This window comes from Vitis vinifera, chromosome 19, assembly GCF_030704535.1.
Source record: "Vitis vinifera cultivar Pinot Noir 40024 chromosome 19, ASM3070453v1".
In the NCBI taxonomy this organism is placed as follows: domain Eukaryota; kingdom Viridiplantae; phylum Streptophyta; class Magnoliopsida; order Vitales; family Vitaceae; genus Vitis; species Vitis vinifera.
This window is the reverse complement of record NC_081823.1, coordinates 24,516,481-24,533,990: the sequence shown is the minus strand read 5'-3', so window position 1 is coordinate 24,533,990 and position 17,510 is coordinate 24,516,481. Positions and strand designations below refer to the sequence as shown.

At 32.3% G+C, this 17,510-nt stretch overlaps 2 protein-coding genes across 8 annotated transcripts in view; both read right to left on the bottom strand.

The window, feature by feature from the left end:
• LOC100244403 (putative disease resistance protein RGA3) overlaps positions 1 to 16,985 on the bottom strand; it is a 59,491-nt gene extending 42,506 nt beyond the window's left edge. Inside the window, exons 1-7 of one of the 7 annotated variants that reach the window (XM_059735264.1) lie at positions 13,613 to 16,985; positions 13,371 to 13,459; positions 13,094 to 13,289; positions 12,108 to 12,372; positions 9,683 to 11,583; positions 9,400 to 9,495; positions 3,824 to 3,908 (exon numbers count right to left, since the gene is read on the bottom strand). In XM_059735264.1, coding sequence (XP_059591247.1) covers positions 13,442 to 13,459; positions 13,613 to 16,831 — 3,237 coding nt within the window. In that variant the 5' untranslated portion in view covers positions 16,832 to 16,985 and the 3' untranslated portion in view covers positions 3,824 to 3,908; positions 9,400 to 9,495; positions 9,683 to 11,583; ... (1 more) ...; positions 13,094 to 13,289; positions 13,371 to 13,441. Of the gene's footprint in view, positions 1 to 3,823; positions 3,909 to 8,905; positions 9,496 to 9,682; positions 11,584 to 11,672; positions 11,766 to 12,107; positions 12,373 to 13,093; positions 13,290 to 13,370; positions 13,460 to 13,612 lie in introns of those variants that run through there. The other 6 variants (XM_059735261.1, XM_059735260.1, XM_059735262.1 and 3 more) reach the window with 6 other exon arrangements.
• Positions 2,870 to 8,044, bottom strand: LOC109121790 (exopolygalacturonase). The gene is given in 6 exon segments (XM_059735266.1): positions 2,870 to 3,381; positions 3,483 to 3,596; positions 3,599 to 4,000; positions 5,151 to 5,231; positions 6,937 to 7,060; positions 7,960 to 8,044. Coding segments are annotated over 5 exon segments (819 nt in total). The 5' UTR covers positions 6,943 to 7,060; positions 7,960 to 8,044; the 3' UTR covers positions 2,870 to 3,165.
• Positions 16,986 to 17,510: the final 525 nt, after the last annotated feature.

Here is a 17,510-nt window from a genome sequence, read left to right as displayed (position 1 = left end):
GTCAAACTCGATTTCCACCAAACTTAGTTGTGTTGTGATTGTACTAAATTCATTGATGTGAGTTGCTATAGACGCGCTTTCTATCATTCACAAATTGAATAACAACCTCATCAAGTGCACTTTATTTGAAGTGAATGGCTTCTCATACATGTCATAGAGAGTCGCCATAAGACCCATCACAGTCTTCTTCTTTGCTATGTTGAAAGCGACATTATGAGATAACGTCAACCAGATAACTCCAAGGGCCTGCCTATCGAGTAGAGCCCACTCTTCATTAAAAATGCAGATGCACATCTTTCTAATATAGATAATCTTCAATTTGCATTTTCTAGAAGCTAAAATCTTCACCATTGAACTTCTAAATTATGATGCTCTTTCCTTCGTTTGTTGCCATCAATCCCACTCAAATCTGGTTCTTTAGGACTTCTGCAAAAATTGTACTTTTTACAGTACCTCTGTACTTGCAAAAAATTATAGAAAAACTTCCACCCAAAGCTTTAAACTAGTAAAAAAGTTCTCAGGAAAGACTAGAAGGATCACAACAATCCCACTTAAAACCTAGTCTCCTTAGACAAAAATAAAAGTTCCTAAGAAAAACTAGAGAGGTCACAATTGTCCTCTTAAATTCCAACCTCCTCAAACTACCACTAAGCTCCTAAAACACCACAAGACATGTCGCTTTGATACCAGTTGTTAGGAAATAAACTTCCCAAAAGACTAGAGTAATGAAATGAATAAAAAAAATGTGAAAATAATAACGAAATAGAGTAGACAAACAAAACATGAAATTTACGTGGTTCACCCAAAACAAGCTACGCCCACAGAGCTACTATAGATCTTCATTATAGGGAGAAAAATAACCACAAGTGTTTATAATCACTCACTCCTCACAATCCATATCCTAATTACACCCAAGAGAATAATAATCCTCTAATTCTCAAGATAACCTCACTTTTTCACTCAAAGAGTTAGATCATTCTTTTTCCTTCAATTCTAGGATAAATAGAATGAGGAGAGGAGACCTTTATTTATAGTCTTCTTCCACCATCGAGTTTCTATGTAAATCACATGCTATTGCAAAAATATAAGAGATTCAGATTTGGCCATATCCACAATTTCCTCATCCAACATTCTTTATATATATCATACATGCACACACACAACTATGAGATTTTTCATGCGCATTCTGTGTCCTTAAATCAAAGACTCCACCGCCAATTGAAAATGATTTGGAGTTCTTAGTCCAACGATAGAAATTGAAATTTTGTATTTATAGAAAAGAAAGAAATTTGAGTTTTGATTTGATAGGAAAAAGGAGAAAAAAAAAACATATTTTGATTAAAATCAATTTGAAGTTTAAGTTTAAGCACCATTTCGATTTTCATAGTAAAAGTTGAGGCCATGTTATGAAAACAGTTTTCTATTATCTAGAATAAAAAAAAAAAAAAAAATAAAAAAAAAAAAAAAAAAAAAAAAAAACAAGAAAGTATAGTTTGACAACTAGAAAACAGAAAAAAAAAAAAAAAAAAAACTTTTAAACAGAAAATACAATGTTTCGAAAGAACATCTTTTTAGTTATTTTTGTTTCTTTTTACTTCTTTATAGAATTGTTTTAAAAAATTATTATACAAATATAGAGAATGATTAAAAATAAAGCAATGCATATGAAAATTATTTTTAAAATATATTTAAAAACATAGGAAACAAGTTAAGAGCATTTTATTCTCTCAAACAAATTTATGTGCTATAAAATATTAGAGAATAATTTTCAAACGCTATTATCAAGAAGTGTTTTTCCAAACTATTTTCTAAAACACTTCTAAAAAAAGACTAAAATTTTGGATTTGGTCCCTCTAAAATTGATTTGAAAGAGAAAACATATCACTCTAAGTCTCATCTACTTGCACATTATCTGAGGCTCTCCAAATTATACACAACAAAGACAATCTTTTAATACTTGGATAATGTACTTTATTATTTATCCAAAATAAGTGTAGTTTATCCTATACAGTTATTGGATTTTGATAAATTTTTTATCAATGGATTTTTGTTATTTATCGTATCAAAATAAAATTTATAACATAATTCAGCTATGTTAAGGTAGCTTATATAGGATGTTTTACAATTAATTCCTTATAGAAATAGGTTTGCCTATAAAATAAGAAAAGTTGTTAGGATTATCTTTATACATATTTTAATTAGGTCATGAGGAGAAAAAAGTAATATAATAAATATAGACATAAGAAGTTTATATGTAGGTAGAAATTTGAAAAAGAATATGAGATATTTTGTGGGGTAAAAGTCCATGGATCAGAGTGTAAATACAAAAAACGGAGAAATATAAGATATTTTTAGGATCTTAAATAGTTTTATATTTTTTTTTTCTATCCTCTCAAACAATAAATCGTATGAATGAATTAATATCTTCATGTCCTTGCACTAATATGTTGGTGTTCAAGCTTCCAACTACCCAAAAAGCATTATCAACTCTCTGCTAACGCTACAGCTTCCACATGGCAGCTTAAAGGGGCATGATAAAACTAATATTACTCGGTCATCTCCAAACAACAAACACATATGACAGAAAACCATTCAAGATCCATCATGTTGCAGTTTCCAAGAGCATTTCTTCTTTACATATAATTCAAATCCCAAAATACGCTCCTTGAGACAATTACAACTTCAATACTTTCTCAGTTCTTGCCATTTATTACTATTGTCTTTATCATTCTTAGTTTTTCTCGAAGTCATTAGTACATTAGTTCGATTACCAACCATCAAGCATTTCCAACACACCAGATACCAATCTATAGTTTTTTCTTGGTTGTAGTAATCCAAAGATAAAATTTCAAATGATACACTCCAAAGGAATTTTTATTCACTTGACTGCATTTTCTCATCCAAACTGCATTAACATTAAATAATTTACATTAACATTATTCTTTGGAGCTTCAATTTGTACTATAGCAGCAAAAGACTAAATAGACATTTGTTTTTTCTTATGGGATCAAACTGCACATACCTTCCATAATAGCCGAGTATCGTATCATTGTTTGTTCATTGTAGTTTATTCACCAATAAAATAGCAGACGCGTGAGCATGAAGAGGTAGCTATATAATAGAAGCAGTACAATTTGTTCAGACTTTGGAAGAAGATTAAGCATCTTAGGCACAAGTCCTTGGCAGTTGCTTGTCCAGTAGATTTGGCTTAATGTTCTTGCATTGTGACATGGCAAGGCCTTCATTTCCGTTGTTGTCACCAAGCTCAACGTCTTGGCATGGTACTCCTTGGCTACAAACAAGCTTGACAGCAACCTGAGTTGAGGTAGTGCCCTGGATGTTTCTGAAGCTAACATTGCTGAGCTTAATGCGTGATAGACTCTGAAAACAACGGATAGTTAAGTTCCAAACCAATAAAAATGAAGGGAAAAAGAGGGAAAATAAGCAATAAAAATGGAAATTTTCATTTCCTTTAGAAGTACCTTTAAGTTGCATTGGTTATGGGGGCAATACTTTTGATCTATGATTATGGGATTGCCAACATTATTCATGACAATATCTTCAAGATGCATTTCAGAGGTAGTGTCTTGATGAGAGAAGCAGGCCATGTCTTCACTCTGACGCCATTCTGGGTGTTGATGAAGGTGCAGTTCTTGACACTAATGCCAACCATAGATTCTTCATCGGGGTACTTTCCTAGACTTCCCACACAGATGCCATGGCCAAGTCCACAGGTTATTCTTTGGATATTAATTTGCCCACTGCCATCACTAATTGAGACACAATCATCTCCGGTTTCTATGGCTGAATCGGTGATATCGATCCCTGAGGAACGTCCAATGTGAATTCCATCTGTGTTAAGGCTGTCTTTTGGTGCACTAATTGCAACGTTGTAGAATGTCAAATTCCTGCACCCCAAAAGATTAATATGAAACTGTTTGCTGTCTCTTGAAGTTATGTCCTCGACCATGTTATTGGTGATGAAGTTGAACCTCAGATTCTGCTATAGATATTTCAAGTAAAAAAAAAAAATAGACACCAAAGCTTATACTATTAGTGTCCTCATTATGCACACAATTACATTCACAATCTACAACTCTCAATATGAATCTCCAAAACAAAACTGAAGCTTATACCCTCATTGCTATAGCTTTTCACATGAGCTTGGTAGTGATTACATCTAGAAAGACATGCTTATTTATTTTTTTTATTTTTTTTGTTTTTCAAATATGTTGAAAAAATTGTAAAATAAATTTATCAATTTATCATATAAGTACCTATTAATGATTGTAAGCATGATTTGACACACAATTACTAATTCAATTTTTTTAAAAAAAAATAAGGACAGAAAATATGAATAGAGGAAACACAATTACTTTATGGAAGAGTTGCAAAATGATATATAATACCAAATTGTTAGATTATTAAGTTAGGTAACTGCTAACATGTTGAAGCTCAATTTAAAGAGACTTCACCTTCGGGATAAGGCTGATATACTTCATTTGATGTTTTAAAAAGTATAAATATATAGAACCTATAGATATGTGAATACTCTAAGACCTTATGCTAAAAAATTCAATAGATTATGACATGCATATATATGCTAGCAACTATATTAGGCTATGAATTATGATAGCAATAGATTATTGCGATTACAACATGCATATATATGCTCGCAAAAGATTATGATATGCACATAAATTACGAAAAAAAAAGTGAGGAAAATGGAAATGAAGAAGATATTTATTTTCATCATAAATCCTTTAGATGTAAATACAATGGCATAGATGTCAATCGAGGATATGATATCAATAACCCAACTGTACTTATTACTTGTTTTGGGAATGGTTCTCCACTTTAACTTATCTTAAAGTTTTTCAAGCTAGGTACAAGTACCTTTAGAAATAGAAATAATGATACTTTGATTACCTTGAACAAAAATGGAGAAAAACAAAAAAAAATTGAGAAGAGAATTGACTAAACGGTTATATCAATTAAGTAGTGTATGCTTCTTATTCAACTTATTATTCTATTGCACATAAGAATAAAACAAATCAGTATTGCAAATAAGGTTTAAATTTTTTTTAACAAATCAATTCAAAAATTATAAACAATAAAGAGATGAAAAAAATGAGATAGGAATTATAAACCTTAACAATGAAGGTTATATATATGGATGCTATAAGGAGCTTGTAAGTTGGTGATGCAGTTAAGCCAATCTTTCCCACATCCTTCAAAGATGCAAAATTTGTGAGCACTTGTTTCTAGAATAGTGAATTATGGTCAATCGAAACTAAATATTGTCCTTTTGGCATTAGCCATAGTACTGAATTGATTTCAATATAATAATTGATAAAGCCAAGTATCCTTACAATCAATAATTGATTATTACAAGTCACCATTATGGCATGACAAGAAACCCTTGCTTGGTTGATTACAAAAAATAGATATGAAGCAACAAATGGAAAGAAAACAAACTTGAAATATTTTGCAAAAGGCCCGCCTCAATTAAAGAAGGCTTGATTCGTCTACACAATACCGATGCATTACCTTCTAATATAAAAGGAGTATGAGATAAACAAAAATGTCAACTTTGGAAAATTATTGATAACTAATTTAAAAAGATGGCAGCAAGATGTCCAAACCATGTCAAATTAAATACTTCTTCCAACTTTCTAAACAAATATAGAACTTGACAATTTCTCCTGCAAATAATAGCGAAGCCATGAATTCCATTTAAGGGCATGTTTTAAAAACAATATTTCGGGAGATCAATAGTGAATAAAATTACATAATGGAAGAAAATGTTGATTTTTTTTCCTTACTGAAGTTGAACTTAGGCTTCAATAATAGTTTTGAAGAGTTGAAACTCATAGACAAACGCCACTCACAAGTCTACTAAATGTCATTGAAGTTTGGACAATAGACCATATACATAAAGCATGAATCTCAAGTAATGTACAACTAAACTTCATAATTAAATTGCCAAATTACTCAAGAAAGCAATATTAGACCAATGATACTTGTGTTGTTGTCAAGATTAATGGTCATTTCTCCCATTCAAAAAAGAAATTTGAAAACATTAAATTATATAAAATAATGAAACATTTTATAAATATGAATACATGAAGTATATTAGTGGTAGCATTAGAGGTATGTTATTGAAATACTAACAATAATAGGTTGGACATTTCATGCATGATATAATTGTTAAAAAGTCATTGAAGTCAATTACCAAGATAAAATAGGAATGATTATTTAGTTATTATAGCAATCAAATAATCATAATAAGATTAATTAATCACCTGAATTGAAATCCAACAAAGCACCTAAGCACCAAAGTGAGAATCATCAAACCTTATTAACATCAAATGTTTTAGCTCCAAGGTACTTAAAGGTTACCTGATAGCCGAACATCTATTACAAATTGTATATCATGCAATTAGCATGTTGTTCTATTGTCTATAAGAACAAAGAGATAAGATTTATAATAGTGTACACCACTTTCTTAGAAATTGATGGCCATGTAATAGACCATAAAAAGACAAAAGGTTAAAAATGAAAAGTTTAATGATAAAGACATATTATATATGAACCTTGGATAACGACTAGAGAAGGCAAAGAAAAGAGAGTATGATACAAGTGCATTAAGTGTTTCCCTTAGCACTAGCCCTCGGTAGTTTGTCAACAAATAGGCTGAGCATGGACTATATTTAGCATCCTCACCATCACCATTTGTGCATTAACTTGAAAACTATCATATCTACAATTAAGTACTTAGTTTAAAATTTTTTTAAATATATAGAAAGCATGCATGGACCAAGAAGATCATTTAAGAAAACATGTCTAATTTCTAAACCTATTTTTAGGATTGGGAATGAGGATGATACAAATTGCCTTCTAATGAAAATAAAGATGATGAGAAAGACTTATTACCATCATTTTTGTTTGTGTACTCCAAGGTGTTTTAATTCAAACATGAAGAAGCTTGAGATTAGGAAGGTGAATAAATTGATAAACGATTTAGTAAGATGTGCTCCTCACTCAATTTGTTGGTATCCTATTACATATGAAAAAAAAAATCATCTCCAAATAGACTAACAATTTTTAACAAATTAAATAGAAAGTAATCAATTAAAAATCAAAAGTTTTTAACACATGTACATATAAGCATATAGTATATGGAAAGCAAACAATGTGATTTTTTTCTTGATATGTCTTAATTCATTTGAGAATCAAGAAATAGAATTGTACAAAAGGAAGAACATCGATAAAATATTGATTGTAAAATAATTCAAAAAAATAAAGCCAACAAAAACAAGAGAAATGTAGGATTACTAACATGAAACATATAATAAATGACACACTTGAATTAAGGAGACCATGAGTAGTTTATTAATCAACCATGCTTAGGCCAATATTCACTTTTTCCTTTTGGCATTCTTAATAAGTGGTACGACTAGTAGATTATGAGTTTCTATAAAGTGCTTGTGGGTCCCTTCTAGTAGTGATTTCAATTCAGGGCATTCAATAATTTGAAGTTGCCTATCCAATCTAACAAAGTTGCAAAACCATAGTACTTACACTTCTTAGAATTTCCAAACTGGTTACATGTTGAAACACCAATTGTATTGACAACTTCTAAAGCTTCAAGGACAATGAGGCGCTAAAGCACTTGAGCCAGAGACATTATGCTACCACACTTCTAAATTTTCAACAACTTAGAGAGAAGTCAGGTGTGGCAGCAATTGAGAAAGACATTGATCTATGAAAAATCGTCATTTTCCATTTTTGCTTTAACTTGGCAACAAATACATTTGTAGTGAAATAATTAATATATATGATAAGTAAGAAAACAATATTATAGAAAACAGAACATAATGCTCTTAACACATTGATAGTAAAATAAAAATATAGCATTTAGAAATAGGAAAAGGACCGGAATTGCAAGCAACACACCTAATTTGAAAGAGAGCAGAAATTTTGAATGCTACTAGATTCTTGAGCCATGTAGTAGATATGAATTTCTCAGACACCGAGAAATGTTTGTGCCAAGGGATAATCATGAGATTCCTGAGCAAGGTGAAATTTGTTACAAAATAATAGTTCAATCGACCCTAACATTTTTCCCGAACTCTTATAATGCAAGACTTAAAGTAATATGATCAGTTTGGTCTTTAATTACTAATTAATTGAAGATGCAAACTTTTCAAATTAACCATCTAAGTCCTTTTTTATCTATATGCTAATACATACCATAATTACCAAATAGAATGTAAACAGGGTATATTGATAAAAACAAAACCATAACAAATGAGAAGGTTAGGATTTCAAACTTGAACGAACTCTATATTAATCCAATCTTCACCAAAATATCAATATCTAGGATTGAAGATTAATGGCCCAATCTTCACCTATTTCCCTTCGAAGTCTTTCTAATAGACATTGACAATAAAAGATCATGAATCTCTGTTGGGATATGAGTGAACCAATCTCTTCTGACAATGATGTGAATTTGAGGTAGCTATTAATTCCAGGGTATGTAAGTGAAGTGATGATGCCTATCAAGTCTGGTAATGTTGCCAATATAGAGAAGCCTTGAATTGTGAGTGTCAATTGAGGTTTGGGTGAACATCTAGTCTGAAAGTGATGTCAATTCAGGGTAGCCATGAATTTGAAGCTCTATAAGTGGTGTAAGGTTACCTATCAAGTCTGTTGAATGTTTCCAAACCATAACAATCTCCAATTGTGAGTGCCTATAGGGTGTTGAGGACACACATGTCTTTTAGTAGTGATGCTAGTTTAGGACAACTATAAATTTGAAGGTGTTTGTAAGTGAAGATAGGTTACCTATCAAGTCTAATAATGTTGCCAAACCAGAATTGTCCCAAACTATAGCTGTCTGTAAAATACTGAGTGAACTCATCTTGTGGCAGTGATGTCAGTTAACAACAAAGATGAATTTTATGTTGTGTGAGTAAGTTGAGGCTGCCTATCCAGTGTTCTAATGTTGCCAAACCTAAACAAGACATAATTGAGAGAGTTTGAAGCATAGTAACATGTTGAAACGACTCAATTGGGAAAGATGCTATGTTATTTATGTCAATTCAAGGCAGCAATCTGAAAGCCCAATGTGACATCAAAGTACTACCATAGAGAGAGTTCCTTACTTTTTGGTTACTTCTAAGAAGTTGAAACCACATCACCATTCGGCTTTGCTTTGACTTGACAACAATTATATCTTCAATAAAATAATTAGCCTAATAAAGCTCTTCAACATATAGAATGCAAGCAAGAAGTAACAAGGGCACACATTGTTTATAACCATTAAAGTAAAAACACTAGCAATTTATGTAGTCTTCAAGAGGAGTAAGTGGGTTAGAATTGCAAACAACATACCTATATTTAATAGAAACCAGAAGTTCTGAGCACAATCAGATGTCTTAGCCATCTTGCAAATATGAATAATCAAAAGCTTTTTAAGCAAGGTGAAATCTACAGGAAAATATTAAAATCAAATTTAGTAATTTCCCAAGCCCAAGAATGAAAAAACTTTAAAGTAACAGTGGAAAAGGTTCACATTATATGCACAAACATACATAAACACAGATAAGAGGGAAGGAAAGCAGTGTAAAACTAAAATGAAGTTATCAAAAGCAAGAAGAGAGGTTGAAGCATGAACCTGAAGTACATTATAGATGGCATAATCAAAGAGCCCATCAGTTCTTCATGAATTAGAAGTCCATTTCTACTCCATATCAAGAACATGAGAATGCTTAGCGGCACATCCTTCTAGCAGTGATTCAAATTCAAGGTAGACAATGATTTGGAACTCATTAATAAATCTAAAGGCCCCTTGGAAGAGACAACAACTCAAGCTTTTAAGTCCTTAGGATTTATATGCCAACCTCATCCTTACTATGTAGCAAATGAAGCTTTCTGCAATATTTATTCTAAGGTCTCGAGTGATAAAATGTAGCATTTGTTGATGTAGAGACCTAGTTTAAAAAACCCTCAATTGAACTTCTCAAGGAAGTCAATGCCTAATCCCCACAATCATCCATTTCTGTATTGATTTGAGAACATTATATTTGCAATAAAATTGCTAGTCTAACAAGCTTTTGAAACATGAAGAATGCCAACACAAAATAACTTGAACAATATAGTTATTAGGCTACCTACTAATTAACACAATGACAAGCATGATTTCTAAATAATAAAAAAATTGCTAAATTATGATATATAACAATAATAAGTTTTTTGTTAGTGATATTTTTTAAAATAATGAAAAGCACAGTTGATACACACAAAGCAAATACAAGGGAAGTAGTAAAGAAATTTTTTTCTCTACAAGTTGCATCTTTCTCAATCTAGTTCTTATTACATAAAAAAAAATTAAGAAATATAATTACATCTTGTATGATGCTCTCAACAAATAGATAATAGGGAGATTACTTAAAACATAAGGCAAAAGCCTTTTTTTGCTTTAACCATCTAGTAGATATGAGTTTCTAGGTCATGAGAAAATTTTAGGTCAATCTAAACTTTTTGTAGTGATAGAGGAATGGAATAATGGAGGCACTCATTTTAAGATGGACTAGAGAATAATCACAAACTTCTAAAGTGAAGTAAATTTTGCAAAAAAAAAAAAAATAATAATAATAATAATAATAATAAATTCAACTTTTGAATGTAAAATTTAAATCAATTTGATTAGTTTGGCCTTCAATTATCAAATGATTTGAAGAGAAAATTTTCAAACTTACTTGTTTAAGAATTTTATCAAATGCATAAGGTGTAAATATAAAATAAAATAAAAAAATCAGTTTTGCTTTATATGTTAAATGCAATTACAATAAACTTTTGCTCAACGACATGGATGCTATTATTTTAGGAACAATGTGCTTGATGGCCATCAAGAATTTTTTACCCTTACTAGTAAATAGAATACTAATGTCCTATTTTCATTTAATCTAGTTCTTTATTCTATTCTCTACAAGAATTTTTATCCCTTGTTAATAGATGACTAGAATATTGCATGGATGTAGAAAAAAATAAAATTAGTTGGCACCTATCTTGTGGAAACCAAAAATTTATGAACCTTAAGATCACCTGAGACACTAGTTATCCTAGGGAATTCTATTTTAATCATGTTGACAAATAAGGTGCACTAGTAATAGTATAGAAACAGTGATAGGAAAAACACAAAAATCTAAAATTTGACCTTTCCTTTGATATATTGAGAATGTTGCATTAGTTTCTTTTCACCTTGTCATGGTGTGAGTGGTTCCAAGTGTTGCCTAGGAGGTGGAAGCAAATCAATGAGAAAGGATTTCAAGTGCTTAAATATTTCCTTGGGCTTCTCTATAATAAAAGTATGCTCTATGTTATTGATGATCACAAGTTGGGCCTCCTCACCCAAAATGCTTGCATGCAGTAACAATCTCAATATTGAGAAAGACATAAGCTAGTGTTTGTATTGTTGTAGGCATGTAGGCAAGTGATACAAGTTTACCTTTTCAATTTGTAAGCTGGTTCTATTAGGAACGTCGTATCTTGGTCTCCCCAAATTATTAAGGTAGGCTGCATAACAAGTAAAAGCAAATTGTAACATAACAAAGATGACATAAGTAGAATTAGTGGATTGTAAATTGGATGAATCCAAATTCAACCTATGGGATCTTAGACGACTTTGAAAGTTTTTGGTCTTTAGGAATATCTTGGATCAAATCTTTCTTCTCTTCTACAAATTCTATGCACATTACCTGTCAGTCTTATGTCTGTATTAGAAAACGAATATGTCCAATAGCTAATAACAATAATAATAATAATAATAATAATAATAATAATAATAATAATAATAATAATAAACTTGAATTTTAATCACTCAACTGTGATCAAATTTTGTGAACAGGTAAAAATGATATTTTGAATTATTCTAAAAAGAAAAGAAAAACATCAAAGAAAATGTGATATCCAAAGAACTTCAATGAAATTATTGAGCAAGCAAGAAAATCTAATATCAAAATAAAATCAACAGAAATAATATCAAATGGTTATTGAATAAAAATGAAGTCATCAGAAAATGAGAAAGGAGGATTTCATACCTGACATGGTTCTCCGTATTGACGAAACCTTAACCAAGTATGGCCCTCTATATTCTTGGGCAAGTATTCACCTATTTCCCTTTGGTATCTTGCAAGTAGGTGCATATAATGAAAGATTTTCCATCTAGAACACATCTTTTCCAAAGTGACGTCAATTTAGTGCAATCACCAATAGAAAGGTCTATAAGTGAGCTGAAGTTGCCTTTCCAATGTAGTAATGTTACAAAACAAGAGCGGTGTTCAATTTGAGTTTGGATCATATCACCTGTGCATCCAATAGACAAAGGCTTCAATGAATAAGTAAAGACAAAACATTAACTCAAATAACACCTTAGCTCAATAAGAGGTGTGAGGTTGTCTATTTAATTTGATGAAGCTACTAAAGTAAAACATCTAGTTTATGTTTGGTTCCCAAAAAGTACTAAGAAAAAAATGATAGGGAAAATTATTTTCTCATGTTTGGTTGTTCTATGAAAAATATCAAAGAAAATAAAATATTATTAAGATTAATTAGAAATTTATACATTTTCCCATTATTTAATCTTTATATCAAAGAGTTAAAATAAGTGAAATGAATTTGAAGTAAAATATAAAAATTTATACATTTTCCAATTATTTAATCTTTATATCAAAGAGCTAAATTGAAACTACTTTTTGTATCAGGCATCTAGTAAATACAAATGTTTAGACCATGTGAAATCTTCAAGCCAATCCAAAGTTGTTTCCTTTGGGCATTAGGCCAATGGTAAGCTTCTTAGGAAAGGTGGACTTTGTGACCAATACTATTTATATTAGAGCTCGGTATTTCCTCAAACTCTTAGGATGTAAAAGACTCAAGTAAAATTCTAATTTACTGAAGTAAGCATTTAATCAAACAAGGTGCAAATACAAAGAACCACCAAAACAAATGAAAACAGAGCATTTTAAATGTAAGATAATACAAATGAAGTAACAGAAAATGAGAAGAAAAGTTAGGGATTTCAGACCTGAAAGGCATTCTATATCAGTTCAATCTTCATGGATGTATGATATCAATTTGTGCTTGGGTTAGTCTTCACCTTTCCTTTCGGCATCTTTCCTCTTAAGTGTGAACAGATGCAGATTGTCAAGTGTCAGCAGGTTTTTGAGGGAACATATCTTCTGGCAGTGATGTCAATTCAGGGCAGCCATGAATTCCAAGCTCTGTAAGTGAGGTGAGGGTATCTATCAAGTGTAGTAATATTCCAAACACAAAACAACGTTTAAGATTGAGAGTTATCATACCAGACCTCAGTATTTCCTCAAACTCTTAGAACGTAGAACTCCAAGTAAAATGATTAGTTTAGTGCACAGCATCAGAAAATGTAGTCAAGCTGGAAAAAAATTTCGAAAAGTTATTGATGTGAGCATTTAAACAAACACATGAGGTGCCAACATAAAAGAACTACCAGAGACAAAATGAAAATATAGCATTCTGATTCTAAATTAATAAAAATGGGAAGAAAGGTTAGGGATTTCGGACCTACCTCCAATTCCATATAGGAATCACTGTTGAAACGAACATGTGGGATATGAGCAATCTTGGCCCGGTCTTCGCCTGTTTCCTTCTTGTATCTTTCCTCTAGGTGTGGATAATCACAGAAATAAAATGTCTGCAGTTTTTTAAGGGAATAGATCTCTTCTGGCAGTGATGTCAATTCAGAGCAGTAATAAATAATAAGTTTCGTAAGCGAGGAAAGGCTGCCCATCCAGTGTAGTAATGTTGCCAAACCAGAGCACTCAACAATGTAGAGAGTTTCGAGAGTGGAAACACATTGAAGCGGCTCCTCTGGGATAGATATCATACCATCAATCTTCCGTATATGCAAAGACTTCAATGAAGAAGAAGCAGAGACAAACATTAACTGCCTCAGTACCTCTGCTCTGACTCCACGCAGGCTTAATTCCTCAAGACGAGGTAATGAAGCCACATTGAAGGATGCCAAGTTAGGGCATTTTACGATCTTTAATTTAGAAAGACAATGGGACGGCGGCAGTTCCAAGGATGCCAAGTTATGGCAATTTCTGATCTCTAATTGAGAAAGAGAAGGAGAAGAATGCAGTGATGCCAAACCAGAGCATTTATGAATATGCAACTTTGAAAGATGAGCAAATGAAGGACCTTCCTCTGCTAGTAAGTCCATCCTCCACAATTCCTTCAACTTTGGCATGTGAGAGAGTTCGAGCGATTCAAGAGATGGGAAAAGTGGCGTTGCCAATGAACCCTCCTTTATCTCCACCACTTCTTTCATATCATCCAGCTTCAAAGACTTGAGAGAAGGGAGTTGAGAAAAGGGTGGCAGAATTTTGCATCTTGAACATCCCGAAATTTCAATTTTAATTAAGTCGGGAAGCAGGGAACCCAACCTATCATTCATCATCCAACTTGGAAACTCCGTACCTCCATAACCTTCTATAAAGATATCCTTTAATTGTGGGTGTGGTTGAAGGCCTTCCATCACTGACTTATCACCCTCATCCCCCCCATCTTGGCCCGACCGATTCCATTCCAATCTCAAGGACTGAAGATATTGTTTTCCTTTCAAAATTTCTCCCCTGGATACCAGTTCAACATCCCTCACGTTTTGAAGATTACTTATGCATAACCCTCCTCTTAGATGGTTCAGGCTTTCCAACTCAATCAAGCTACCAATTTTGTGATTCCTTAACCTCCCTGTCTCATTCCCAACAACAAACAATGGTAGACTTTGAAGTAAAGTCAACTTTCCTATTCCACGTGGCATATGAGTCAAGTCGCTCCATCTCTCATTCTCCAAGTGTCTAAGATTGATAAGTTGCCTTATATTTTTTGGAAGTTTTTTCAAATTCGGACACACTTTGAGTTTCAGTGTTTGCAAATTCTTTAACCTTGTAATAGCATTCGGAAGTACCTCAAAAGTATTGTAGGAAAGATCAAGATACCTTAAATGACTCAATTTACCTAAACAGTTTGGCACCTTCTTTGATAGGAAGCCATTTAAGCTCAACACACGTAAACACATAAAACTTGAAATAAATGAATTCACAACTTTACTATCATATTCAAAATTATATCTATATTGGTATAAAAAGGTCCTTATAGGTTTTTCCTTTAGAGCCTCTATTATAGGATTCACCTTTTCAAACGATGATACATGACGAACTTCTTTTGAAATGTTTTTTACATCATTTCTTAAAATGAGGACCTCAGATCCTATAATTGATTGTGCAAGATCATGTATAAGGTCATGCATTTTATACCTTAATGTATTAGTAAGATGATTGCTTCCCGCCTTCTCCAACAATGACCTTGACAATAATTCCTCAAAATATTGATCCCCTATATCCTCTAATTGCTCATTATTATCATTTGAAGATTGAATATAACCTTGTGCTATCCATAGTTGTACCACCAACTTTTTCTCAATCTCATAGTCTTTTGGAAATAAAGCACAATATGTAAAACATTGTCTCAAATGAGTTGACAAATTATCATAACTTAATTTCAGCACCCCTAGAACATTCTCATTTTCATCTCCAAGTGACAGCAAATTTTTATTGTTTCTAATAGACAACCACTGCCCCAGTTCTCTTTTAGACTGCAATATCATTGCTAAAGACTTGATAACGAGAGGAACTCCCTTGCACATTTTTGCAATTTCTTCTCCAATTTCTACAATTTCTGGCTTCAAAATCTCCTGTTCTCTAAATGCAAATTTTGAAAATAAATCCCAAGACTCCTTTTCTCCTAGACCTTTCAAACTAACGGGAGACTTATCTTCCATAATGGATGCAACATTAAGTTTTCGGGTGGTTACTATAATTTTACTACCTTTAGCACCAACCATCAACAATTTTTTCACTTCATACCATTTTCTAGGATTTTCGTTCCAAACATCATCAAGTACTAACAAGTACTTCTTTTGACTTATTTTTTCGTGAAGCTTGTCTTTCAAACCATCCAAGGTCATACTCTCCACACCCTGAACTCCCATAGATTTTAAAATCTTTTTGACCCACAGTTTGACGTCAAGACCATCACCAGAATCATCAGAAATGCAAACCCATGTCTTATGCTCGAAATGTTTTACTCTTTCATCATTGTATACCAATTGAGTGAGGGTGGTCTTACCCAATCCCCCAAAGCCAACAATGGCAACAACGGAAAGAATTTCTTCATTGTTAGATGACAGCTTCCTTATTATCTCCTCTTTGTTTTCTTCTCTTCCCACAATTTCAGATGGCAACGAGAATGAGTGGGTTTCTCTCCAACTATTCTCTTCCCCTGTGTGTAGTACTATGTCCCGTGGAATGAGATTTAACATGGGGATGTCGTTTGCAACATCATCTAGCCTTTCTTTGATATCCTCGAGTCTATGACTCATCTTAAAACGAAAAGCAACTTGATTTTCAGATGAGAAGAAGTCACTGACCTGTCTTGCCAATCCTCCTCGCTGAAGATAATGGGTTGCATAGTCATCCAGCAAGTCATCTGCGTCATAAACAACACCCCTGAGCCTCCGGACCCAATCTTTGACTGCACGATTGCTCTGCTGCTGCTGCTTCTCCTGAGCATCCAAAAGCACAGCCTTGATGGTGCCCAGTTTCCCATTGAGCTTGGTTATCTCCTTTGGAACACCATACATGGATCCAATTTCTTGAAACGCCGAGGACCCCAAGTTGGTCAAAATGTGCTCCACAACACCGAATGGAATTTGGTAAGCCATTTTGGAACAACTCAAAGTTGCAGAAAGCCAAGAAAATACAGCACGTACAAGATGAGAAGCTGAGGGAATTGTGAGAGAATAGGGAACAAAGTAAGAGATATGGGATGGGATGGGCCAAGTCACATGGGTACTGGCTGATATTATGGATTCGGTGGACAAGTCAACACGCTGCAATTAAAGGTTCAGAAGGTAGTCAATATAAAATTGATGTACCATTTATGCTCCTGTACTTCATTCATTTTATTTTTATTTTTTTTTGAAGAATCGTGTTATCCAATTAAACTCAAAAATTAACATTTGATACATATATCATACATATTTAAGCCTAAGACTCAAATAAAATATGAAAATTAAGATGAAGGATATTGTCCTTAGTTAATCTCTAAAATACCCTTAATCCTTACATAGCACAAGTGAGTGTGAATTTTAATTTTTTTGTGTTTTTTTTCCTTTTTCTATTCCCTATTAAATATTACTCATTTCTAACTTTTTTTTTCTTTTTCTTCTAATCTATATTTCTATTTTATATCAAATAAAAAGTAATAATGTTTTTTTGTTTTTCATTTTTAAAGATATTGAATCTTTTTGCTCTTATTAGCAATGATAAAAATTTTGGGATTTTTCATCCAAATATTTTTTATCTTTTTTTATATTTATCTTTTAGTTTAATTTTTCATTT